The sequence below is a fragment of the Plecotus auritus genome (assembly GCF_963455305.1).
Source record: "Plecotus auritus genome assembly, chromosome: 12".
Classification (NCBI taxonomy): Eukaryota; Metazoa; Chordata; class Mammalia; order Chiroptera; family Vespertilionidae; genus Plecotus; species Plecotus auritus.
The window spans coordinates 32,700,565-32,724,995 of record NC_137778.1 but is presented as its reverse complement, the minus strand read 5'-3'; the positions used below and the strand labels follow the sequence as shown (position 1 = coordinate 32,724,995).

At 44.0% G+C, this 24,431-nt stretch overlaps 1 protein-coding gene across 1 annotated transcript; it reads right to left on the bottom strand.

Moving 5' to 3' along the window:
- Nucleotides 1–15,145: 15,145 nt before the first annotated feature.
- Nucleotides 15,146–15,469, bottom strand: LCE7A (late cornified envelope 7A; the record flags this gene model as incomplete). Its single annotated transcript, XM_080647829.1, has 1 exon — nucleotides 15,146–15,469. One exon carries the CDS (start codon nucleotides 15,467–15,469, stop codon nucleotides 15,146–15,148), a length of 324 nt encoding a protein of 107 aa, XP_080503955.1.
- Between the last annotated feature and the right edge of the window lie 8,962 nt (nucleotides 15,470–24,431).

The window sequence follows — 24,431 nt, the reverse complement described above, 5'->3', positions numbered from 1 at the left end:
AAAAGGGCCAAGAGGCTGATTCTTCCTCTGTGGGTGTTGGTGCTGGTCCATCCGATGTGCACGTTTGGCCTTCTAACGTCTTCCTCTGGCTTCCCTCTTTTGGCTTGTGGGATGGCTGGTCCCACTTCCAGTCGTAGTGCTGATTCTTGCTCTGCTCGCTATGGAAGGCTAGTCCCAGTCCTGTTCTTGGTGCAGTAAGAGGAGCAAAGGCAGGCACAGCTCCCCGGGTGGGAAGAGGAGATGCTCAGTGTCCTCTCGTCCAGCTGGCAGAATGCCCTTTCCTGGGGCTCATGGTTTGGGAAATCACATTCTTTGTAGTTGATTCTTTGCAACAGAAGGCAGCAGCATGTCTGAGCTGAGGGGCCTTGGAGAATGCATGTGTGACGGGTTGTATCAAGTGACCTCAGACATCTTCTGTGAACCAGTTATTTATTGGGGTCAGTTCGGGGTTTTTTGGAGGAAGGGTAAGTTTTCCTTAGCTCAGATCCAGCTGAAATGCTCTTGAGATGACCCTCATTGGTCCAGGGAACAGAGAGCTCTCCTTCCAGGCTGGTGCTGGAGATGAAGTTTATTTTCACCTTATCCGACCTTAAGAAGTGTTACTGTTCTGAAAGTGGTTGCAGAGGCCATGTAGATATATATGGAGTCATGTGTGTGCATGTGTGTTTATATGCATGAGTGTGTGTTTATGTGTATATTTGTGTGTCTAGTGAGTGTGTGTATGAGTGTGTTTTTGTGTGTATATGAGTATGTCTATAAATGTGTGAGTATATGTGTTTGTGTGTTGGGGGAGGAAGTGGGCAAATATCTGGTCCTAGAGGAGACATTTTTGCCAAGAGCAGTTAGTTGCTCAAATTTCCCTGCCTCCGTGGGGTCCTGCCGAGCCCCTGGAGCAGCCCCAGCTGGGTCCTTTCTACCTTCATCTGTTCTCCGAACAGTAGACTGTTTGCCAGGAAGCTGTCCCACTGCTCCAAGCTGCAGATGGGTTGGTCTGGTCCAGAGTATAAAACAGGGCCTATTTCTTCCTCCCTAGACTATGACTCCCATTAACTACTTTCATCAAGTCCAACTCAGGGCAAGTGCTGGCTGCTGGGGCTCCTAGGGCCAGTGTACTGGGAAGGGCCTTGACCTACCACTTCCTCTCTAGTCTGTGGGAGATACATCCCCTGCCCCTGCTCTCAGGAAACTTCCATTGAATGGAGAGACAGACACAGAAATGGAGGGATGGATGTAATTCATGCCACGCACCTAATGGGCCTGTGCATAGACGCAGGTGTGAGCAGACCAGGGTTGCACAATTCTCCCTGGGGAGAATGCAAAGGAAACAAACCTTCAAAGCCTGCTGTTTACCAGACATGATGCTACACAGGCCTCATCTACTATCCCAGTGGTCGGCAAACTCATTAGTCAACAGAGCCAAATATCAACAGTACAACAATTGAAATTTCTTTTGAGAGCTGAAAACCGAAGTTTCAGTCACACTGTATGTGCGCGCCCGCACGTGGTATTTTGTGGAAGAGCCACACTCAAGGGGCCAAAGAGCCTCATGTGGCTCGTGAGCCACAGTTTGCCAACCACTGCACTATCCCATTTAATTCTCTGCACTTATAACAGATGAGGAGCTGAGGCTCTGAGCAGTGCAGTGACTGGGCAATGGTCCCACAGTTGGATGAACGTGGGTGTCTCTGCTCCCAGGCCAACCTTTCCGCCTCTCTCTAAAGGCAGAGATGTCCATCAAGTGCAATAGACACTGGAACCCTTCTGTGTTCCCTGGAAGAACCCAGGGTTGGCACAGGGGAAGACTGGAGAGCTGCAAACCAGAAGACAAGCAAGCTAGAAACTGCTGGAGTGGCTGAAAGGTTCTTTTCCTGCCACTCAAGTTTTACAAGAAAGCCTGCTTGGAGGGGGATGGAGGGTCGGAAGGGGAGAGAGAGGTCAGGAGGAGAAAGGTGAGCCCAGAGTTCATGTTACAGGTGAGTCTTGCTTGCTCAGCTCCAGCCTCGCCCTTCTCTCTTCCTTGTACCCCAGCCCCCAGCACTTCTCCCAGGAGCCTCAGGCCCCAGTCACCCTAGAAGTGCCTCCCTTCCCAGCTAAGGTTCCATGTCAGAGAAAGCTGGTGCTGGAGGGGCCTTCCTGGTCACAGAGTTCAGCCTTGGCACAGTCTAGAGAGGGGAAGGACCATACAGGGTCAGTGGCAGGTCTGGGCCAGGGCCAGGGCCAGGTCTCCCGGGTTCACTTTTACTCGCCGCACTGCCTCTGTGCATTCCACTCTCTGTGCTGGAAACACCTTTGGCATCTTCTGCCTTATTTTTTGTTCAACTCCACTGGGAATACCGCATCGAATGCAACGGGCAAAACCCCCCACCTGCCTAAAGCTTCCATTGCAGTGTGTGAGGCAGACGACAAGTCAACGCACATCTGGAATCTAATGCCTGTCAGATATACTATGTAGGAAAATAGGGCAGGGAAGGGGTTTGTGGAGTGCTGTGGGAGGGGCTGTCCTTTATTTTAGCAAATCAAATCTAAGAACATGTAAGAAGGATTAAGCAATCTGATCAAATAGGGTTTCTCTCAGGAAGGCCAGGCTGTTTTAACATTCCAAATCAATCAATGCAACTCACCATATTAACAGACTAAAAAGGAAAACTATATGATTATCTCAATAGATGCAGAAAAAGCAGTTTCTCAAAATCAACATCCACTTTCTTGTTAAAAAATCTTAGTAAAGGAGAAAGATAAGGAACATCCTCATGTGGCAGAGAAGAAAGAGAGAGATAAAGGTACCCAGAGTAGAAAGGAAAAAGCAAAATTCTCAGGTGACCTAATTATATATGTAGAAAATCCTATGTACTTTACATGAAGCTATTAAAGCTAACAAGCAGTGTACAAGATTAATATACAAAAATAATTGCATTGTTACATACTAACAGTGAATAATTAGAAGCTAAAATAAAAATACCATTTATAATATGACCAAAGTATATAAACTAGGGAAAATGTGATAAAATATGTGTAAAACTTGGTCACTAAGAGTTATAAAACTTAAGAGAAATTAAAGACAACTTAAGTAAATTGAGAAATGTCCTATTTTTATGAATTGAAAGACTTGGTATTAAGATATTCATTCCTTTCCATCTTAATCTGTAGATTTAATTCAATCCCAGTCAAAATCTCAGCAGGCTTTTTTTGTAGAAATCAAGTTCATTCTAAAATTCACATGGAATTGCAAAGGACCTAGAATAGCTCAAGCAAATTTGAAAACATACAAAATTATAGGACTTAATATTATCTGACGCTAAGATTTATATAAAGTACAGTTAACAAAACAGTATGTCAAGGTAAACAAATAGGTTAAGGAACGAAATAAGAATTAAGAGATAAGTGTAAACAAGTATGGCCAGTTGATTTTTGACAAAGATGTAAGGGCGATTAATTCAGTAGAGAAAGGATAGTCTGGAACTATCGGATATCCATAGGCCCCCCTCCATACTCCCCACCCCCAAAACCTTTGTTTATACCTCTCACTGTATAAAAATTAACTTCTTGAAGAGAATCTTTATTTCCTAGAATTAGGCAAAGATTTCTTAGACATGAAACCAAAAAATAAGATCCATACATTTTTAAAAATTATTTTAAAAGGTATCTCCTGCTTTTTAAAAGTGGCATGACCAAACTTTCAAAAAGCGGGGAATACTCTTCACTTGATATTTTGGCTGGTGAAAGATTTCATAGGATTGCTCTAATTTCAGATAGTGGTGGGAGCTCATAATTGAATTTTATTAAAATTAAGCTCTACTCTTTGAAACTTTAACACAATGAAAAGACAAGCCACAGACTGGAGAAAATATGTGCAAATCACTTATCTGACAAAGGACTTGCATTTTACAGCTCAGTAAAATGATGCTCAATATCAACAGTCATTAAGGACATGGAAACTGATGACATAACACTATGTAATTACTAGAACACCTAAAAATTCTCATGCACTTTCTTGGGAATGGAAAGTGGCACAATCATTTTGGAAAACAGTGGGCAGTTGTTTAAAAAGTAAAATGTACACCTACTATATATCACCATCATTCTACTCTTAGGTCTTTACCCAAGAGAAATGAGAGCAAATGTCCATCAAAAGACTTGTCACAAATATTCCTGGCAACTTCATTTGTAATAGCCTAAACCTGGAGCCAACCCAAATGTCCATCAATAGAATAATGGATTACAAAATGTGCTCTATTCCTGCAATGAGGGCATTTACTACTCGGGAAAAATAAAAATAGAATGAACAATTTAGATACATGCAACAACTTTTTTGAATCTCAAAGTAGTTTTGCTGAGTGAAGAAATCAGGCATAAAAGAATGCACACTGGATGATTCCACTTATAAAATTCTTGGAACTGAAAACTAACTTATAAAGATCAAAGGTAGATGAGTTGTTTAGGGGATTGGTGGGCAGAAAGAATTGTGTGGAAGAAATATAAAGGGGCATTAGAAAAATTTTAGAGGTGATATGTCAATTATATACCAAAGAAAGAGTCAAAATGCTGGGGGGGGGGGGCAGGTAAAGGCATGTACTGGGGGGTAGGGGAGACTGGGGGGAGGTCAATGGGGGGGAAAAAGGAGACATATGTACTACTATTTGTAATACTTCAAACAATTAAAAAAATAAAATTTTAAAAAAAGGTCAAAATGGAAGTTTCAGGGTATGGTGAATCAGGCTGATTGCTCTATTTCCATCTACCCACCTGGATTAATGGAGTTGTGTCGGGGGGGGGGGGGGGGACAAATTATTGAAGTATGGTGGCTTCTTTGGAGGGAAATAGGCACCTGGTGACAGGTTTGAGGAGAAACATGAATTGTGTATCCACTATGTGTTAGACCCTATGTTAAACACTTTAAATAAAGTATCCCATTTAATTCTCATAAAAACCCTTTGGGGTAAGTACCATTACCCACATTTTACAGATGGGAAAATGGAGTCAGAGAGAGGTGGAACCACTTGCTTTCGGATCAAAGAGGTAGTGCTGGTGCCATGAGACTGCTGCCTGTGCCAGATGGAGCTTTGTGGAGTCCTTGCCCAGAGAGCCTCCTGGGGACGTGCTTGTTCTGGACTTGAATGTGATACCCAGGGATTGACTGACTGTCCCCTTCGCCTAGGACCGGAGGGGCTTCTGCAATGCAGGACTTGCATTTGACAACCAGGATGAGTCAGTCACCCTAACTGGCTCAGCAGAGGCCCTGTGCTCCCGGCTGCTGGCTCCTCAGGCCTTCAGTACATGCCCAGAACATTTTCTTGGACTTAGGCCAGACAGGTGAGATGGTTTCACTGGTTAAGGAGCAAAGGGAGACGCCATTTGTTTTTTGTTTTTATTGCGCTTTCATTTTGGTGCTATCTAATGTCAGGATCACTAGGAAAGATGACTCCAGCCTCTTCTATTTCCAGTTGGGGGCTGCCCCACGGTGGAGGTGGGGAGAGGGGGTTATGAAGGGAAATAGGGGCTTCTGATCAGAAGTCCATGGTGGTCAATGAGAAACAGCTCTTCTAAATGTAGGTCAAGCCTGACCTTACCAAGTGATGGGCATAGCCATTTGGGACAACCTACTTGTTTGTCTTCTTCTGCGCCAAGCCATCTGACGTGGCCCCAAGTTTGGGGCTTTGGGGCGACTGTTGGCTGCTCTGAGTTTGGGGCGGCTTGGGCTCAGAATCCTTGTTAAGGCATGTGCACTCCGGCTTGGGCTCCAAGCAGCAGCACCTGGGCTCAATGCAGCAGGGGGGTTTTGGCGGGCAGGCGGGTTTTGGCGGGCAGCAGGGGGGTTTTGGTGGACAGGCGGCAGGTTTTGGTGGTGGGCAGCAGGGGGGTTTTGGCGGGCAGGAGGGGGGTTTTGGTGGGCAGGGGGGTGATTTTGTTGGGCAGCAAGGGGGTTTTGGTGGGCATGGGTTGCATTTTGGTTCACACATCTTCCGGAGTTTTGGATGTCCTAGAAGAAAGAGAAGAACATTCTCAGAAGGAATGTTGGCTGCCTGTATTCATTTCCCCCCATATTTATCCATCCTCAGAGATATGACTCAGACCAGGGCTGGCATAGCTTGGCTGGACAACCTCAAGGCCACGGCCAGTTCACAATTCTTGCCTTCCCCTATATCAGTGTGTTGGGTTGAGGACTCATTAGCTAAGAGAGCTTAGCTAATGAGGAGCAGTGTGACCTTTAGTGACCTGAGTGTGGCTCCAGTGTCAGGCACTTCACAAACATGATCTCATGAATGACCACAGCCTGCTTAAGCGGTGAGCGTTCTTACCCTATTGTACACATGAGGATGATCGAAGTTCAGCCTCAACTGCTCATAAATAGATACAAGCCAGGTTGTATCCCAGCTCAGAGCATGTGCTTGGTCTGGTCTCAATTGTGGCCCTCAGGGACCCAGGTGCAATGGGAGTCTTGCACTCAGGGTGCCTGGCCCTTAGTCACACCCTTCCTGAATGCACCATCTCACTCCGTGCCCCTCAGCACGTGGGCAGTCACCAGCAGGGAAGGGGTGTCCAACAGGATATGGACAGGACATTGCTCCTGGCATCTTGGGCCAAGGTCCAGGCCTGGCTCTACAAGCCCCAAGGCATGGGGCAGGGGCAGCTCTCCTCACCCCTCTGGGCAGTATCTCTTCTTCTCTATATCGTCAGTGTCAGGGAGGCGAGGAGGCATGAATTGGGCTCTGTAGTTGTCCTCAAACTCAACCATCTAGGTCTTTTATAATTTCCTGATTCTTCCAGGAGCGAGAAAAACTAAAAGGACTCTTCCTTTGCTTCTTATCAGCCCACCTTCCTTCCACCCAGAATATCCAAGTTCTCCCGGCAAGTTCCCTAGGCTCTGTTTGATATGTGGCCCCTGGGGCAGCCCCTTGATTGTCTCTGCCCTGTCCCTCCTGGGGCACATGCATGAAAGCCACTGTCCAGATCCCAGAGCAAGACAGAGGGTGTGGCCAGGAGAGCCCTCTAGCCTTGGGAGAGGTGTGGAGGGAGGGGAAATGAGCATGCACCCCAGCTAGGGAGGGGCCTGGCCTGTCAGAGCCCTGTCACCATGTGGAGGTGGATGGGTGTGGGAGCTGCAGTGACAGCTGCTGAGATAGAATTGCCACCACCTGCCAGCTTCCAGCACAGTGGCTGCCATGGGCTTTCCAGTAGGCACACACGCTCATAGACCTGTGTGTGCATGTGGGCACACGCTGGCTTGTGTGTGTGTGTGTGTGTGTCCATGCAGAAGCACAAGCTCAAGGAAGAACCCGAGGTTTCTGACAATGGCTGTGTGTCTGGACCAAGTGGAGATGTCTTTGTCCTAGTTCATTAAGCTTTAAAACCGGAGCTTGTCTCAATAACTCATAAAGGTGCTCGTTTCTGATTGGCCTCAGTCCCTCCTGCCAGTGGACCCTTCTGCATCCTCTGTCCCATCCCCGCCCTGCCATCCTGCCACTCCTGCTCAGCCCTGCTCCACAGTCTCCATCTGAAACTTGAAAGCCACATCTTTCATCTTTTTGTCCTTTTCTGTGTTCTTAGGATGGGGGGACTCCTGGGGACAGGAACTACAAATCCCCCTCACACCAAAGCCTCCCCGAGGGTTACTGGAGTGGGGCAGAGACTGGACCTTCCCCTCCCTGCCATTGAAGGTGGCTTTGGGTCACGGAGGCATGTGGAATTTTCAAATTAAGTGGCTCCCAAAGAGCACCTGTCAAGTGACCACCTCCGCTGCAGGCCCAGGGTCTTGGCTGTCTTGGATAATGGGTTGTAGGTGCTTAGCCTCAACTCTGTTCATCTGGGGCTCCACCTGAATCAGCTCACGTGTGCAAGCTGGGTCCCACTGAGCCTGGCTCAGCTGATGCCTCCACCCCTGGAAACAGTAACTTTCCAACTGACAAGCTGTGGCCCTGCCCTAGCCCAGCCTCTCTGCACCTAAACCTTCAGAACCCACAGAGCCTCCTCTTGGCACCTCCCTGTGGGAAGGAGCCCCCAACCTGTGCCTGTGGAGGCCATCACCACACTCCTTGCTGCAGTCTGAGGGGCAGACTCCCCTTTGGGGCCCACTCTGCTGTGAATTACTGAACTGGAGCACCAGGAGAGAGAGAAACGGGAGGAAGAGTCTCTTTGAAGGCCCTGTCCTTGGGTCAGCCTGCAGTCCGAACTGGGTCAGGGACAGGTTCTCACTTGTGAGGCGAAAGTGACTTCTGGGATAGGGTGTTGGCCTCAATTCACTGGTGACTCTATGCCTGTTATTCAGGAAGTCATTCTGTCATCCAGGAAGAGGTTTCTGCTTAGATTCAAAAACCGGACCCTGAACCAGGACTGCTAAGGGGTGAGAGTAGGGACAAGTCCCACAGTCTCCCCCTCTAGGGCAAGAGACTGCAAAGCCCTGGCTGGGGGGCTCAGTTGGTTGGAGTGTTGTCCTGTACACCAAAAAGGTTGTGGGTTTGATTCCCAGTCAGGGCACATACCTGGGTTTCCAGTTCAATCTCCAGTTGGGGCACATATGGGAGGCAACCAATCAATGTCCTTCCCGCATGGAACTTTCTCTCTCTCTTTCTCTCCCTTCCTTCTCCCCACTCTCTCCTCCTTTGTGCCCATGGTTTACATTTCTCCCCCTGAAGGTCACTACCCTTGAATGACAGTTCACAGCTCTTTGTCCACCTGGAAGTCCAGCACATCAGGCTCCATCTTTCATAGTCTGGGCTGGGCTATTTCTACATCCTGGTGACCAGAAGGCACCCAGGCTCCCATCCGTGTTCACCTGGCGACATCCCTCTGAACACAACTCTTGTGGGCAGATCCTGGGAACAGGTCCTGGATGGGCGGCTTTGCCATGTCAAAGATGGAGAGGAGCTTAGGGATCAGCCTTGTGCACTAGGCATAGGGAGGGAAGGAAAATTCCCTCAGGTCCATGCCTCCTGAGCCAGCACTGTCTCCATTGTCTCACTGCCTTGAGAGTGGCAAGGCTGCCCTCATTGTGACATGGCCACCAGTCAGTCTGGTCCCCAGTCTTCCATGTGTGCAAGGTGGGTCCTTCCATGAGGGCCTTGGATGAGTTCCTTCAGGTATCACAGTGGTCGGCAAACTGCGGCTCGTGAGCCGCGGTTTGCCGCTTTGTTGACTAATGAGTTTGCCGACCACTGAGGTATCAGACTGGCTCAGAGCAGGTCCCTGCTAAATTCTTCTCACCTCTGTCTGAATCTGTGTGTGTGCTCTTCCCCTGGCCCAGGACCCCCTTCTCTAGCTCCATCCCACACCCTCACTAAATATTACTCAACCCTGAAATCTCAGCTTAAACATCATTCCCTTGAGGAAAACTCCCTTAACACATAGGGTCGGTGCCCCGATACAACTTCTTGGCACCCCCTGTACTTCTCATTATAGTTTTATGATTCCCCTAACTGTCTTACTTATCCTCCAATCTGTTCGTTTCATAAGCACAGATGTCCTTGCTACCCTACTTGCCACTGTGCTCAGCATTTAACACACTGTGACCTTATGGGGGCTTCAACAGTAAGGAATCAATGAATGAATAAACGAACAAGCTATGAAGAGAAGACTCAGATGACAAGTCTTCTCTGGGTTACCTGTCTGGCCACTTCTTTTCAGTCTCTTAATTCATGATTTACAGGCTTGGTTTCTCACGAAACGGTCTTCCCTGGACTGGTTCCAGCAGATCTGACCCACCCTCAGCAGCCTAGTGAGTCCATGACTATCAGAAGCCAAAAGGTTTCTCTCCCCTCCCAGTGCCAAGATTCTGAGGTTCTGAGCCTCTGTGACATGGTCATTCTCCCCAAGATTCTGTGACTATGACTATGACTAACTCACCCCGCCCCCTGCTGACTGGACAGCAGGACTCCTCTTAGTTTCTTCTTCCCTGAAGGGCAAAGGGAGCTCTTTAGTTAACCTGTAATCATTCCATCACCTAAAACATAAGCCTAAAATGCACGTTTGTACTGAGTGTCTATTATCTATAAGGCTCAGTCTAAAGTGTGAAGTGTTTAAGCTCAACAGGATATAGTTCACATTCTCAAAGCCCTTCTAATTCAATATAGAGACAATAGACACTGTCAATACTGTGTGATGAAAATGACAGTAGGATAGCACAGGAGACCAAGGGTGCACATAGGGTCAGGTTTGGGGTTAGGAATGCTTTCTGGAGGGAGTGATGTGTCAGCTGAGACTTGGATGGCATGTAGAGATAAGCAGTGGGACATGGAGGTGTGTGAGAGAGGGCATTCAGACTCAGAGAATGCCCTCTGTTGGGGAGAAGCTCAGCGGGGCTAGAGCAGGAGACAGGAGAAGAGGTAGAGTAAGCTACAAAAGACGGTGGGAGCTGTATTGATGAGGGCTTGAATCCCATGAGAAAGAGTTTGGATTTTATCCTGAAGACAATGGAAGCCATTGAGGAGTTCTAAGCAGGGCAGAAGCCAGGACTCCTTGGGAAGCAAGGTCTCTGTTTTTTTGTTGTTGTTTTTTTTCATCTTGATGTCCCCATCACCTAGCTCAACACAAACACACACACAATACCTTTGTACTAGCTGGAAGACCTTCTCTAAGATGTCTTCAAGACTCGCCTCTTTCAAGTCTTTGCTTAAATGTCACTTTCTAAATGAGGTATTGTAGCCCCATCTTCCCATTTAAAATTACAATCTGTCACCCTTTCTCTGACTCAATCACCTTCACACAGTTTATTTTCTTCAGTAGCACTTTTCACATACGCACAATATATTATACATATAATTTATTTGTTATATTACTGTTTAATGTCTTTCTTCTCTCACTAAAATCTTCAAAGAGGCAAATCTTGTTTGTTTTTTCTACAGCCATATCTCAAGTTCCTAGAATAGTTCCTGGCAGATAGGAAATACAAAAACAATATTAGTCTGAATGCCCTCTCTCACACACCTCCATGTCCCACTGCTTATTTCTACATGCCATCCAATATAAATGATGATAGTTACTCATTTTTTTGGTGGGGGGTGAGGGGTGGGGAGGAAATCACAGTTTGTCTGCCATACCTGTGGTGTCTCCTTTCTCCTCAGCTCCAAAGAGCCTCACCAATAGTGAGAATTCAGGAGGCCCTTTAGGATATAGTAGAAGAATTTCCAAGTAAGTCACGACTGTACATGGCTGCTGTAAAATCTAGCTTAAGGCTCAGCTTCACTGCCCCCTGGTGGAAGATACAGCTTTACTGCCCCCTTGTGTTAAGGTAGAGAAAAAACCAAAAGTCTCACAAATTTATTTTCTTAGTTACACATCAAAGGGAAATAAATTTGTTTAGTAAAATACCCAATATTGAATAACTTTAAATAGTATCTCAAGTATATACTGATATTGAAAAATAAGATAAATAACATTAATGAGTTTTCCCATCCATTAGATAATAAACAGCAAGGCAGAAATTCCACATGTGAATTAGTGCCCGGGTTAAAGGTCATGTGCTCCCAGTTCAGATAAGCTGTCAGTGACCTTCTGACCTTCTCTGGTTAGGTGTGTTATTTTCTTAAATGTATATTGCATGCAAGAATAAACATATATAAATGTCATTTGGTTATAATGATACATTATTTACAATAGTTTAAATGTCACTTGCATTGTTTAAAATAGAATACCTATGGCATATAGAGTGCCATAGCATGGAAACTCTAATATCCTGTAGAAGCTTTCAAATATTTTAACAACTGCAACCATTTTTTAAATAAAATATTACATTGGGACCATGGTATATAAAACAGACAAGAGTTTATTCATTTAAGTTTGTTTTTTTTCTCAGTCAAATTTACATCAGTAAATCAAGTAAGAGAAATTGAGTTATTCTGATTAACACACAAAAATTAACTAGTGGGCTGCAGAGGACAGTTGCAGTCTTATTATTAGTTTTAGCATCCACTCTTTTTTTAAATTTTATTCTGGTTGGACAGTATTGGGAAAATTGTAATTACTTCTTTGCACATGGTAACCAGGGCCTCTGCTCAGAGTTGCACAGACAGTGTGATGTACAAACCCTGGGGCACCAGTGAATCCCCACACTATCAGCCAGCACTAACACTTGGGGTTTGTTTCTTTGTTTGGTTTCAGTAGCTCAGCTTTCAATTTCAGTGCATTTTTCTATTAGACTAATCTCAACATTTGAAAACAGAGTCATAGAGGGTTTGAGAACTGTCCACAGCAATATTTAAGAACTGTTCACAGTCTTTATTAAATAGTGTAATACCAAAAGACTACAAAATTCAGTATGTTGGACAATGTAAATGGTTGTTGTTGAGTAGACAAATATATGACATGACATGATATAATGTGACGTGATATAATACAATATGATGTAATACTTCCCTGGGTTTTGTACTCATGGATCCCTCTGCCTAAAATGCTATTGCTCCAGATATCCATGTGGCTCCCTTCTTCACTTCCTGTAAAGAAGACTTTATCACACAGGCCTCCCCTGACCATCCTGTATAAGCTAAGCATGGCCCCCCAGCAAACTCCGTTGCCCCAACCTTCCTTTATTTCTTCTCCATACCACTTAGAAGCATTGAATATAGCATACGTTGAACTACTACGTAGTTATCGTCTGCTTCTCCCAATGGACTTGAAGCTCCATGAGAGCAGAAGCCATTTCCTTTTTGTTTATAACTATATCTTCAACTCTTAGATCAATGCGAAGCATGTGGTAGGTGCTTAATAAATATTCATTTAATAAATTAATAGTTGCCAAAACCGGTTTGGCTCAGTGGATAGAGCGTCGGCCTGCGGACTGAAGGGTCCCAGGTTCGATTCCGGTCAAGGGCATGTAACTTGGTTGCGGGCACATCCCCAGTGAGGGGTGTGCAGGAGGCAGCTGGTCGATGTTTCTCTCTCATCGATGTTTCTGACTATCTATCCCTCTTCCTTCCTCTCTGTAAAAAATCAATAAAATATATTTTTAAAAAAAAGAAATTAATAGTAAATAAATGTTTTTTAAAGGTTGAATTTATTTTTAATGTCAAAAGTTTTCATTTCACTGTTTATACTTTATCTGCTGGTTAAACATAGTAACATTGCAATACTGTATATGTTGAGTCTTTTCAGTTTATCAAACAGATAAGCAAAATTTGGCAACTGATTGAAGTATGATGTTTTTATGAGATATTGATCAACCATAATGATATTTATCAACAAAAATGGTTAGTTCTTATTACATTTAAATTATCTATGCCTCTGTATTGGCAATGTTTTGTGGTGTAAACAAATAAATGCCATTTTCTCTCATTTTATATAAATAGCACTGGAAATCTGGTAATTTAAAGCCAATTTTTGGGAATGGTTTTGTCAGACCTTGTTTTAGCATCTTATTAAATTCATTTCTTTTTCATGCAGCCCACAGCAATTACTTGAGCATATGTCAGCAATAGTCTCTATACTAAGCCCAGTTCCTATAGTTTTTCTTGCCTTTGCTTTTGCAATATCAATATAAAAATAACATTTTGCCTATTTACTTAATAATGTGTTAAAAAATCTGATCTCAATATAAGTTGTTTTCTACTTTTTTTTTTAGTCTTTTTTTTTTTTTGAGAATATTTTCCCATTGATTTTAGAGAGAGGAAGGGTGAGAAAAAGAGAGGGAGCGAGAAAGACAGAGAGAGAGAAACATCGATGCCCCCAACTGGTGATCGAATCTATAACCTGGGTATGTGGCAGGAATCAAACCTGCCACTCTCAGTGTAGGGGATGACGCTCCAACCAACTGACCCACACCGGCCAGGGTGAGCTGTTTTCTTAAGTGTGTGTCAATCAGCTTTATATTTACTTGCTTGAACATATAGTAACAAATAAACAAAATGGAAATATTCTCAGCAGCCATACATACTCCTGCTCAGTTTTAGTGTAAGTATCTCATGATCTCAATATTTAGAATAATTCATAAAGTGTGGTTGATGTCATACTGGAATCTTTCTGGACTTCTTTATCAGCAAATGATCCTAATTGCATTTCTAAATCAGTCATCTAACATTCTTCTTACAGGTTCAACAACACGAGACCTTTAGCAAGCTATTCTCTAATGACGTATGTTTTTCTCTTATGTACAATGTGAAAACCCACTTTAAATATAATATAAATGTGTTTTCATTGCCAGACTTCAATTTAAATTAACTTTTTAAATTAACATTTAGCTATTTCAAGACAATGTATACTATGCTTTCTAGCAAAAAAAAAAAAAATGACATTTTTAATTATCAGGAAGCAGCTGGCTTAGCTACCTTGTGAAATTTCACTTCATAAACCATGTCAGGGATTTAACCTATTTTTAACCTTTATAAAGAGTACATCCTGGTGATAAAAAACATAATTATGGTATTCTATTTTGGGGTAAATTTGAGTCAAATTTGGGGCACATGGCATTAATTTTGTATACTGTAATCAATATGGTAATTGATAGTTGAAAATCACCTAGTACCCGTACTGTGTGAAGAGAATGGACTCGGGCAGGTGGATATGTTCAAGGAGAGTATTTGTCATGGCTTTTTAAACCAAGATCTAAAACTACAAGTATCCCTGTGCCATTTCCTTCTTGAGCATACGATTCCCCCAAATTAGAAGGGTTTGGAGGCTAAATTCTGGGACTGGAAGCAGCGTGTCAATGGGCAGGAAAAAACTCAGTGTTGGTGGCACCAGGAGCAGCGGCAATGGAATACCTGTTACTTAGGGAACATCCCCCTGTGACTCCCCTCTGGAGCTTTCCTTTCACATCCCTCACAAACTGCTCAGACGTGGAGTCTACCTTAGTGGGAAGGTCCCATCTGGCTGGCTTATCCTGAGGTCTTCTTGAAGACTCCAGGTTCATGGGGGTTCCTCAGAGCCGAGGATGGGGGAATCAACAAACACCAAGAAGTTCAAGGTGCCAGAAAAGATAAGCTTTATTTTTGCACACAGATGAGGCTTTGGGAAGCAGAGTTTTCTGTAGCATTCAGGTCTTCTTGATCTAGGAATAGAGCCAAGGTCAGGAGGTGTGAGGCTCTCAGCCAAAAGAGGGGTCCATCACCTACACATCTAGGCAGCTTAGTTGAGGAGGAGAGAACAATGCTGAGAGTGAGGAAAGATGTCCATTCGATGCTGGTCCTTGTCTGTGAATCTTTGGCTCCTCAAAAGTAACAGATCAGCTGCAGCCCCCAAGGCCATGGCAACAACTGGAACAACAACAATGTGAAGGTTCCCTCACACAGCAGGCGGACGGCTGGGGCTGGCCTAGGCAGACTCCTGGAAACCGGTGAGACACCAGAGAGCAGCAGTCTCCAAAGCCAGAAATACAGCAACTAGGGATACAGCAGGAGGGAGCAGGAGGGGGGCAAGGCGCTGGGCAGGGAGGAGGGACCCGAGGGACCTGAGGGGCCTGAGGGGCCTGAGGAGGGCATTTGGGTGGGCATTTGGGGAGGCACTTGGCAGGACGCTGGCACTTCTGCTGCTTCTGTTGGAAGGACATCTTGGAGAAAGTTCAGTTACTCTAAAAAACAATGCAGATAGTTTGAAAGTCCATTGAATACAAATGTAATTTGTATCAGTATCTTTCTACAGAGTCTGAAGTTCCATAATTGACTCTGTGGCTCCAGGGCCCATTCTCACAGCAGAATAGGCCTGCTTTCCTGGCACAGGAGCAATCAGGCAGTAGGTAAGTTAGAATTTGGTGACACCTTCTCCTAACTGTCCTGGTTCTTCCAAGACTCCCTGGCTACAAAAGCAGCAACTTACGTCACTAAGTAGTTCCCAAAGTCTTAAATAGCTTTGATCACATCTCCTAATTTATGCATTCTAGAAACTAGGTGTTGAGCCTGCGTCCGTGGTTATGCCACTGGTCCTCATCATTTCCCTTTTTTTCTTTCTTACATCATGGGCTCTGCCTTTAGAGCTTCCCCCAACCCCACCCCAGTCTTGGGTTAACATTCAGCCTCCTCTGGGATTGCTACTTTGGAGACAACACAATGATTTCCACGAGCTTGATCCTCCCACAATGACCGGCTAGTTCCCATTCTCTTCAACCTGGGGTGGCTTGGTCCCATTCAACTGATGAGTGGCAGTCCCGGCCATTCCTGAACTGCCATCAGGTCAGAAAAAACACTCACCTTGTTCTCCTAACCTCAGGCAAGCGATGGGTGCGTCAAATGAAGTGAGGACACAGTGTGATCTGAGGACTTTTATACATATCCTGCACCCAACACGAGGGAATGAGCCACGATGATGTGAAAACTGTTCCCAACCAGGTGGTTATGATGATGACTTCTCACGTTCCAGGGCTCTGTCATTTTGTCACGCTCAGTCACTATTGGATCTTCCTTACGAGTATCATCCCCATAAACCTTGGGGGGATTTTTATAAAGATAAGAAGGTCCTGATTTATGAGGAAGTTTACAATGGCACAGCTTAGGGATTGAATTTAAGGTGTCTGGAAGAATCCAAAGCATGCTTGAGATGAAAATCTAAAGCCACAAATGTTGGATCAACCAAGGATATAGCTCAGAGTTTCTGTAGGTTCTACCAGCAGGGTGGGAACCAGTAATCTAAGCACTCACAGGGCACTACTGAGTGCTCAGTGTACCTGGTTCAGATTCCAATGTGCCTAAAACATTGACCAACAATGTAGCGTCATAGAAAGGCCTAGCTGGAAAGGGTTTTAGTTCACTACTTACACTCCACATGTAGATGAGGACACTGAGAGCCAGAGAGGACAACGGAGATGCTCAAAGCTGTACAGAGTTTGAACTGGTAGCCAGGTTCTGAGTCTCAGACACCACAAAGCCAGGCACCCCTGCCTCTGATCACAGTCCCCCCTTTCAACCTGCGTGGTTTTAGCCCCTGAAATCTACTGTCTCCTCAGCTCCCTCTTCCTTCATGCCACTCCCCACCCAGTGTGTTTTCCTTAGTCCTGTGATCGGCAAACTGCGGCTCGCGAGCCACATGTGGCTCTTTGGCCCCTTGAGTGTGGCTCTTCCACAAAATACCACGGCCTGGGCGAGTCTATTTTGAAGAAGTGGCATTAGAAGAAGTTTAAGTTTAAAAAATTTGGCTCTCAAAAGAAATTTCAATCATTGTACTGTTGATATTTGGCTCTGTTGACTAATGAGTTTGTCGACCACTGCCTTAGTCCATCATTTCAACCATTCTTTTGCCAAGACAGTAAACTCTTCACCCCTTTGGCTTGTCAATACACTTGACTGACAAAACCGCAACCCTGGCTGAATCCTCTCTGCTATGCCTAGCTGCTATAGAAATAATTTATTTTTTTTAAAAAGACACTTCGGCAGGTTGGCATTATCATAGAATCACAATCATCCACCTAGGCTAGTTTTCAAAGCACTGCTTGGCAATCCTATATACTTCTCCATATTCACTACACACATACACACACACACAATATTTCTCTTCTCTCAAAACTTCTCTGCTGCCTGTGCTTAGATAATACTGCTGCTGCTTCTTGGGGCAAACAGTAGCTGTCAAATGTAAGGTACTTCCACTTCCCACTACCAGTATTCAAGCCGACCCATGCCTGCACCCATCCTTTATGACTTCCTGTGTTAGAGGAGGAGCAGCCCCTTTTGTTTCCTAATCCCTGTCTCTACTCTTTTGCTCTGTATTTCTGATAACAGCTTGCTTGTATTTATTTTTTAATATCTATCATCCTGGATAGAATGAAATCTCAGTGTTAGCTGGTTAACTCTTTATCCCTAGCACCTACACAATACTTAACATTCTTGTATGTGCTCAAAAAAAAAAATTGTTGAATGAATTAATGAGTGATTTGTGGGTGAGGTTAAGGTCTCCCTCCTTTCACTCCTTAGAGAGGGTACCTTGGGAAGCAGGTCAGAGGCAGGCACATGGGACAGGTGTGGAATGCTGCCCCAAGAATGGAGTCATGGATACTGGCCAACAATGAGGGCTTTGTGGTGTAAGTCAGGGATCTGGTCCTGGCTCTGAGGAGACTGGACCACATGATCTCAGTACAGCTTTAAGTCTGTATTTGCATTTATGAGCATCAGATCTCCAAGAAGCTAACAACTAGCTGAAGTGTTCCTTTCCTGGTCTCTTCTTTCTTTCTGATGAACATATTTTACCTGTGGCAATGTTTGGTGAACTTGATGAAGAAGGGAGAGATGGTCACTGGTGTGACTATGAGGATATGAAATATTCAAAGGTATGTCATGCTATGAGGAAGCAACTCCATCTAATCTGTCTAGTTCATCCTACTTATTAGAGGAAAATCACTTAACTTCTGGCCTTGTGCCAAAGCAGAGTATTGTGTACACAGTATTTGGGACTCTTGCCTGATTTGCCTCTCCTAAATGAGAGTATGAGATACTGAGCCCCAGATATGTAGGGATAGGTAAAAGTATGCTCCTTTCCTACAATAGCCCCCACTAAAATATTATAAATTATTTTAAAAGGTTGGAAAGTATTGTTCTATTGTGTTGATCCAACACCATCAAGGAACTTCTGGTTCAATAAGGAAAAGTTATTTATCCCAAGAGACTCTCCCTTCTTGTAGTAACTTTGCAAATACTCCTTCATGAATATTAATTGCTGAGTGCCTGTTTTGTTCAGGGCTTTGAGAATTCAAAGATTAAGATACTTTTTTGCCCTTAAGAAATGGTACAAATGGGATGATATGAGGAAAAGGAAGTTCAAATTTATTCTCAACCTTCCATCCATCCATCAAACATGTTGTTCGCATTGTTACAGCACAGTAACTCCATGAGTTTCTTATTGTTAATCCTCTTTTACAGATAAAAGAGACTAAGGCTCAAAAACAATAGAAGGTAGTCAGGAGATGAAGGACAATTGCTGTTCTAGCTGGAGGGAAGAATACTGGCATGGGCACAGAGATGTGAAAGGGCTTGATCTCTTTGGGAAACAGAGGGGCCATGATATTGGAGAAGAGTGAGAAGTGGGACACTAGCTGGACAGAAAGAAGGGAAGGGCCCAGAACATGAGAGCTTTACTTGCTGGGTTGTGTACTTTAGCTTATAGATAAATGATTTCCAAAGCATAGTCTTTGAAGCCTGTTGCCAAGATGTTCAAACATCACCTCCCTCATGAGCCACTCCTCCTGACAGTATGAGTTGCTCTGTGTTGGGGTGCTCCCCACCCTGCCTCCATGCCTTCACCATTGTCTGTTGCATCAGCTTCATGTATTTACATAGTACAGAAGCTGGAAGAAGATGGGTCTGGAATTGGAGCACAGGCATTTGAACCATGGGTATGTTAATGGTTTTGAGCCTCATCTTTTTTTTTTTAATCTGTAAAATGGGATTAATAATAAGAAACTTACAAAGATATTATAGTGAAATAATGCAAATAACATTTGACAGATAGTAGGTTGAAAATACATTTTAATTTCCTTCTTTTTCCTCATATCATTTTACTTATATAGGGGTTCCTAAAAACTTTGGGTCACATTTTAAAATACCATCAATTTTGAAGAGAAACCAAGATGGCGGCATAGGTAAGCACCTAAACTGCTGCCTCGCACAACAATTTCAAAACTACAACTAAAAGACAGAACGGACACCATCCAGAACCACAGGAAAGCTGGCTGAGTGAAAATTCTACAACTAGAAGGAAAGAGAAAAGCTCACAGAGAATTGGAGGTACGGCAAAGAGTCTTTGTGCGCGCAGAGAGGAAGGGCGGCTGAGAGCCTGGCTGACTTTCTCTGACGGAAGGGGGAAGGAAGCCCCCGACCGCACTGAACCCCAGTTCTGACTGCACTGAACCCCAGTTCCGGGCGAGCCCCTGGGGACCCACGCTCTTACGGGGGGAGTCTGGACTCTCGGCGGAGACTCGGGAGCTGGGGAAAGCAGAAGTCTGAAGGTGCGTGCGTGCCAGTGTGCACAAAGGCTGCGGAGATTGCCACAGGCTTTCCCTAGTGGAAGGGAGTCAGAGGCTCCTGACTGCACTGAGCCCCAGTTCTGATTGCAGTGAACCCCAGTTACAGGCGAGCCCCTGGGGATCCACGCTCTTGTGGGGGGAGTCTGGACTCTCGGGTAGAGACTCAAGAGCCGGGGAAGGCAGAGGTCTGAAGGCGCGCACGTGCGCGCAAGGGCAAGGCTGACTGGAAGCCAAGACTGAGACTCCACCCCATCCAAGCTAAGCACAGAGGCTATTGCAATTTGGCAAGTCTCATCCTATAAGGCTGTCTCCAGCACCGAACTTCTCCCAGCATAGACACAGCTGATCCTTACAGCCAACTGGCCTGGAGGTCAATTCTTCCCAGTGATACCAACAACAATCAAGACTTAATTACAACAAGGCTGTACACACAGTCCACAAAGGGGTGCACCAAGAGTGTCCACCTCAGGTTAACTGGGGAGGCCAACCCACTGGGCCATATTGGAAACCTAGCACACAAATCTACCTTACCAACCCAGGGAAGCAGTGAAAATGCGGTGTCAAAGAATCAGATCACAAATGAAAGAAATGGAGGAAAACAAATGACTGGATATAGAATTCAAAACCACGGTTATAAGGCTTTTCAAGAATATCCTAGAAAAGGCCGATAAATATAAAAGAGACCCTTGAAGATATGAAAAAGGACCAACTAGAAATTAAACATACACTGACTGAAATAAAAAATACTATACAGAGACCCAAAAACAGACTAGAGGAACACAAAAATCAAGTCAAAGAATTGAAATACAAAGAAGCAAAAAACACTCAACCAAAAAAGCAAAAAGCAAAAAAAAAAAAATCCAAAAAGTTGAAGATAGTATAAGAAGACTCTGGGACAACTTCAAGCATACCAACATCAGAATTATGGGGGTGCCAGAAGAAGAGAGAGAGCAAGATACTGAAAACCTATTTGAAGAAGTAATGACCGAAAACTTCCCCCACCTGGTGAAAGAAATAGACTTACAAGTCCAGGAAGCGCACAGAACCCCAAACAAAAGGAATCCAAAGAGGACCACACCAAGACACATCATAATTAAAATACCAAGAGCAAAAGACAAAGAGAGAATATTAAAAGCAGCAAGAGAAAAACAGTTAGTTACCTACAAGGGAGTACCCATACGACTGTCAGCTGATTTCTCAACAGAAACTATGCAGGCCAGACGGGAGTGGCAAGAAATTTTCAATGTGATGAATAGCAAGAACCTACAACCAAGATTACTCTACCCAACAAAGCTATCATTCAGAATTGAAGGGCAGATAAAGAGCTTCACAGATAAGAAAAAGCTAAAGGAGTTCATCACCACCAAACCAGTATTATATGAAATGCTGAAAGGTATTCTTAAAGAAGAGGAAGAAGAAAAAAGTAAAGACAAAAATTATGAACAACAAATACATATCTATCAACAAATGAACCTAAAAATCAAGTGAATTAAAAACCTGAGGAAAAGAATAATCTGGTGAATATAATAGAATCAGGGGCATAGAAAGGGAGTGGACTGATAATTCTCAGGGGGAAAGGGGTATGAGGGGTTCATGAAGAGACTGGACAAAAATCATACACCTATGGATGAGGACAGTGCGGGGGAGGTAAGGGCAGAAGGTGGGGTGGGAACTGGGTGGAGGGGAGCTATGGGGGGAAAAAGGAGAAACAATTGTAATAATCTGAATAAAGATTTATTAAAATAAAAAAAATAAAAAATAAAATTAAAAAAATAAAATACCATCAATTTTTTAAAGAATATTTTTATTTAAAATTTTTATTTTAATTTTTTCCATCACCATTAATCCCCTCTATGCCCATCTTTCATCTCCACCCACCACCTACCTCCCTGCAGTCATCACACTGTTGTCCATGAGCTTTCTCTTTTTTGCTCAATCCCTCTAACTCCCCCAACACACACACTCCCACTAGAGCTATCTGCCTGAAAATACCATCAATTCTTAATCCTTGACTATTTCAGTTGCCTAGGAGGAGACAAAAATCTGAACTTCCACTGACCCCACGCTGCAGAGAAATTACACCTTTACCTGATTTATATTTTGTAGGTATACATTTGATTTAACTTGAAAACAGGATAATGCTGCTTAAAAAGTTTGATCAAAAGCAATTGGGGCATCTTTGACCATTTAAGTAAGGAAGCAACATGATAAGATTTACATTTTAGGAAGATTATTGGTATCAGGTGACCTTGACTTGATTACTGAAGAAGCTGAAGTTTGTGAATGGCCAGGCTAAAGTGTGATATGAGAATCAGAACTGGACTTGGGCAAGCTCTTTGCTAATGATCTTGTAGACAGAGGGACTGGCTGGAAAGTGACTGGGGGTCTTTACTTGGCTGACGCCTCCCTAAGCACAGTTCATGCATTCCTGGACTCGGCTGTCATCTGCCCAAGCATTCCCTCACCATCCTGCCTGCCTGAGGGTTCAAACATGCTATGGATTCCTGCCTGTGTTAGGTGTGCCCCTTAATAGAAGGGTGAGGTTCCAGTGAGGCCAGCATTGACATGCATGAGATTCTTATCACGCTGATTCCCAAGCGATGAAAGAAAGGAAAACAAGGATCTTCCTCTGCCTGAAGCAGTCAGACCTTTGAGCAGTCCTCCATTGGGCTAGAATCCCAGTGATCAGGCCACATGTGGGTCTGACTCTGGCAAAATCACTGGAAGAGAATTCATAGTCTTCCAAGGGCAATGGAATTCATAGGTCATTGAAGAGCTGATGCTTCTCTTGGGGTGGAAGAAACACTCATGACCCATGTTCAATAACCATGTCCAATGGCCCTGTGGGTCTTAGCGCATCCCAATCAGTAGATAAAAGAAAAGGGACGAGACTAACACATCCCCATCCCTTCTATGAGGTGGCCTCTAAAGCAATTATTCTCCCTTGCCTGTACAGTGTGAGCTAAACACATAGGCCCACCATGTATAATATGATGGTTAAAAGAAATATTATGAGCAAAGAAACCAGCACTGTCCTGCATTCAGTGGTGTTCCATAAGCAGTGCCAGCATTACCATTATTTATTGCAGTCCCAGGCATTCCCCAGCTTCTGAGTCCTATACCCACGGCATTGGGGGGCACACACCAATATCATGTGGCACGAGCATGACAGCCTCTTTTCTCTCTAATATCTTCTGTGGACAAAAAAAGGGGGTACATGATAACCTGACAAGCTCAGGGAAGGCCTGTATGCAAACTCAAAGACCTAAAGTAACCATAAAGGATAGTCTGAAATTAAAGCTTTAACTGGAGCAGTTATGGTGGGTAGTCATGTCCTAGGCCAGTATCTTCCCTGACAAAGGTCAATCTTTACCTTAACTGAGCCTATTGTCTTTTTGCATCTGTAATAACATATCGTTGAAATGTCAGGGTAACTTGAAACTTCCCTTTTTCCAGTCCCCTCAGGGCACAACCAAGTGCCCTGGGCTGTAGGATGAATATCACAAATTCCTTCATTGTTATTGTTAGCATATTAATTGTTGACTGTTAACTATCCTGTATCAATCTAAGTAAAATAAGTATGTGTCTATCATTTTACTTTTTGTCCAATCCCAGAGGTTCCCCCCACCCCTTTGCTTTCTCCAACTCCCTAATCTATCACCAATGGATTTCACGTAACCCACTTACCTCTCCTCCTTTGATTGGAATGTATAAAACAAGGTGAAAACTGCCATTCTCTGGAGCAGGGGTCCTCAAACTACAGCCCACGGGCCACACGCGGCCCGCCGAGGACATTTATCTGGCCCGCCGGGTGCCGCTGCCTGTCCTGCTTAGCAGCCGACTCATCCTGGGCCCACAGTGCGCAGAGGAATTTGTTCATAGTTTTTTTTTTTTTAAACTATAGTCCGGCCCTCCAACGGTCTGAGGGACAGTGAACTGGCCCCCTGCTTAAAAAGTTTGAGGACCCCTGCTCTGGAGCATTATCCCAATAACTTGAGATCCTGCTTCCCAGCAATTGTCGACAGTTTGACTCAAATAAACTCACAAAAATTCTTTACAGTGTACCAATGAATAATATACTAGTTGAACAATTAGCACAGGGAATCCAAGTACTGACTAAGAAAACGTGAATAGGCCAAAATATTCAGCAGTACTTTTGTCAAAGAACATTAGGTTTTGCCAAACTTTTCTCCAATAGTTGTTTGGTGAATATCTGTTTTTAATAAAGAGCAAAAAAAAAAAAAAAAAAAAAAAAAAGATATTTTTATGTGGTAAGCTTTACACAATCAACCAAACATTAATATTCTCCTTTTTTCTTAGGGAAAAATGATATCCCCCCCCCACCCCGAAATCTCTCATACAAACATAACAGAACTTCTAAAATCATGTTTATATACCTATGAGCTAAATATGGAAGTTCAAGAAATAGTCTATCAAAACTTATAAGACCTTGCTTTATATACTGTACTAGTAAAGCACCTTTTTCTCTCAAAGGAGAAGCATCTACACTGTCATTACAAGGATTGATTTTATGACAGTAAACAGGCAGATATTGCCAAGTTTCTCT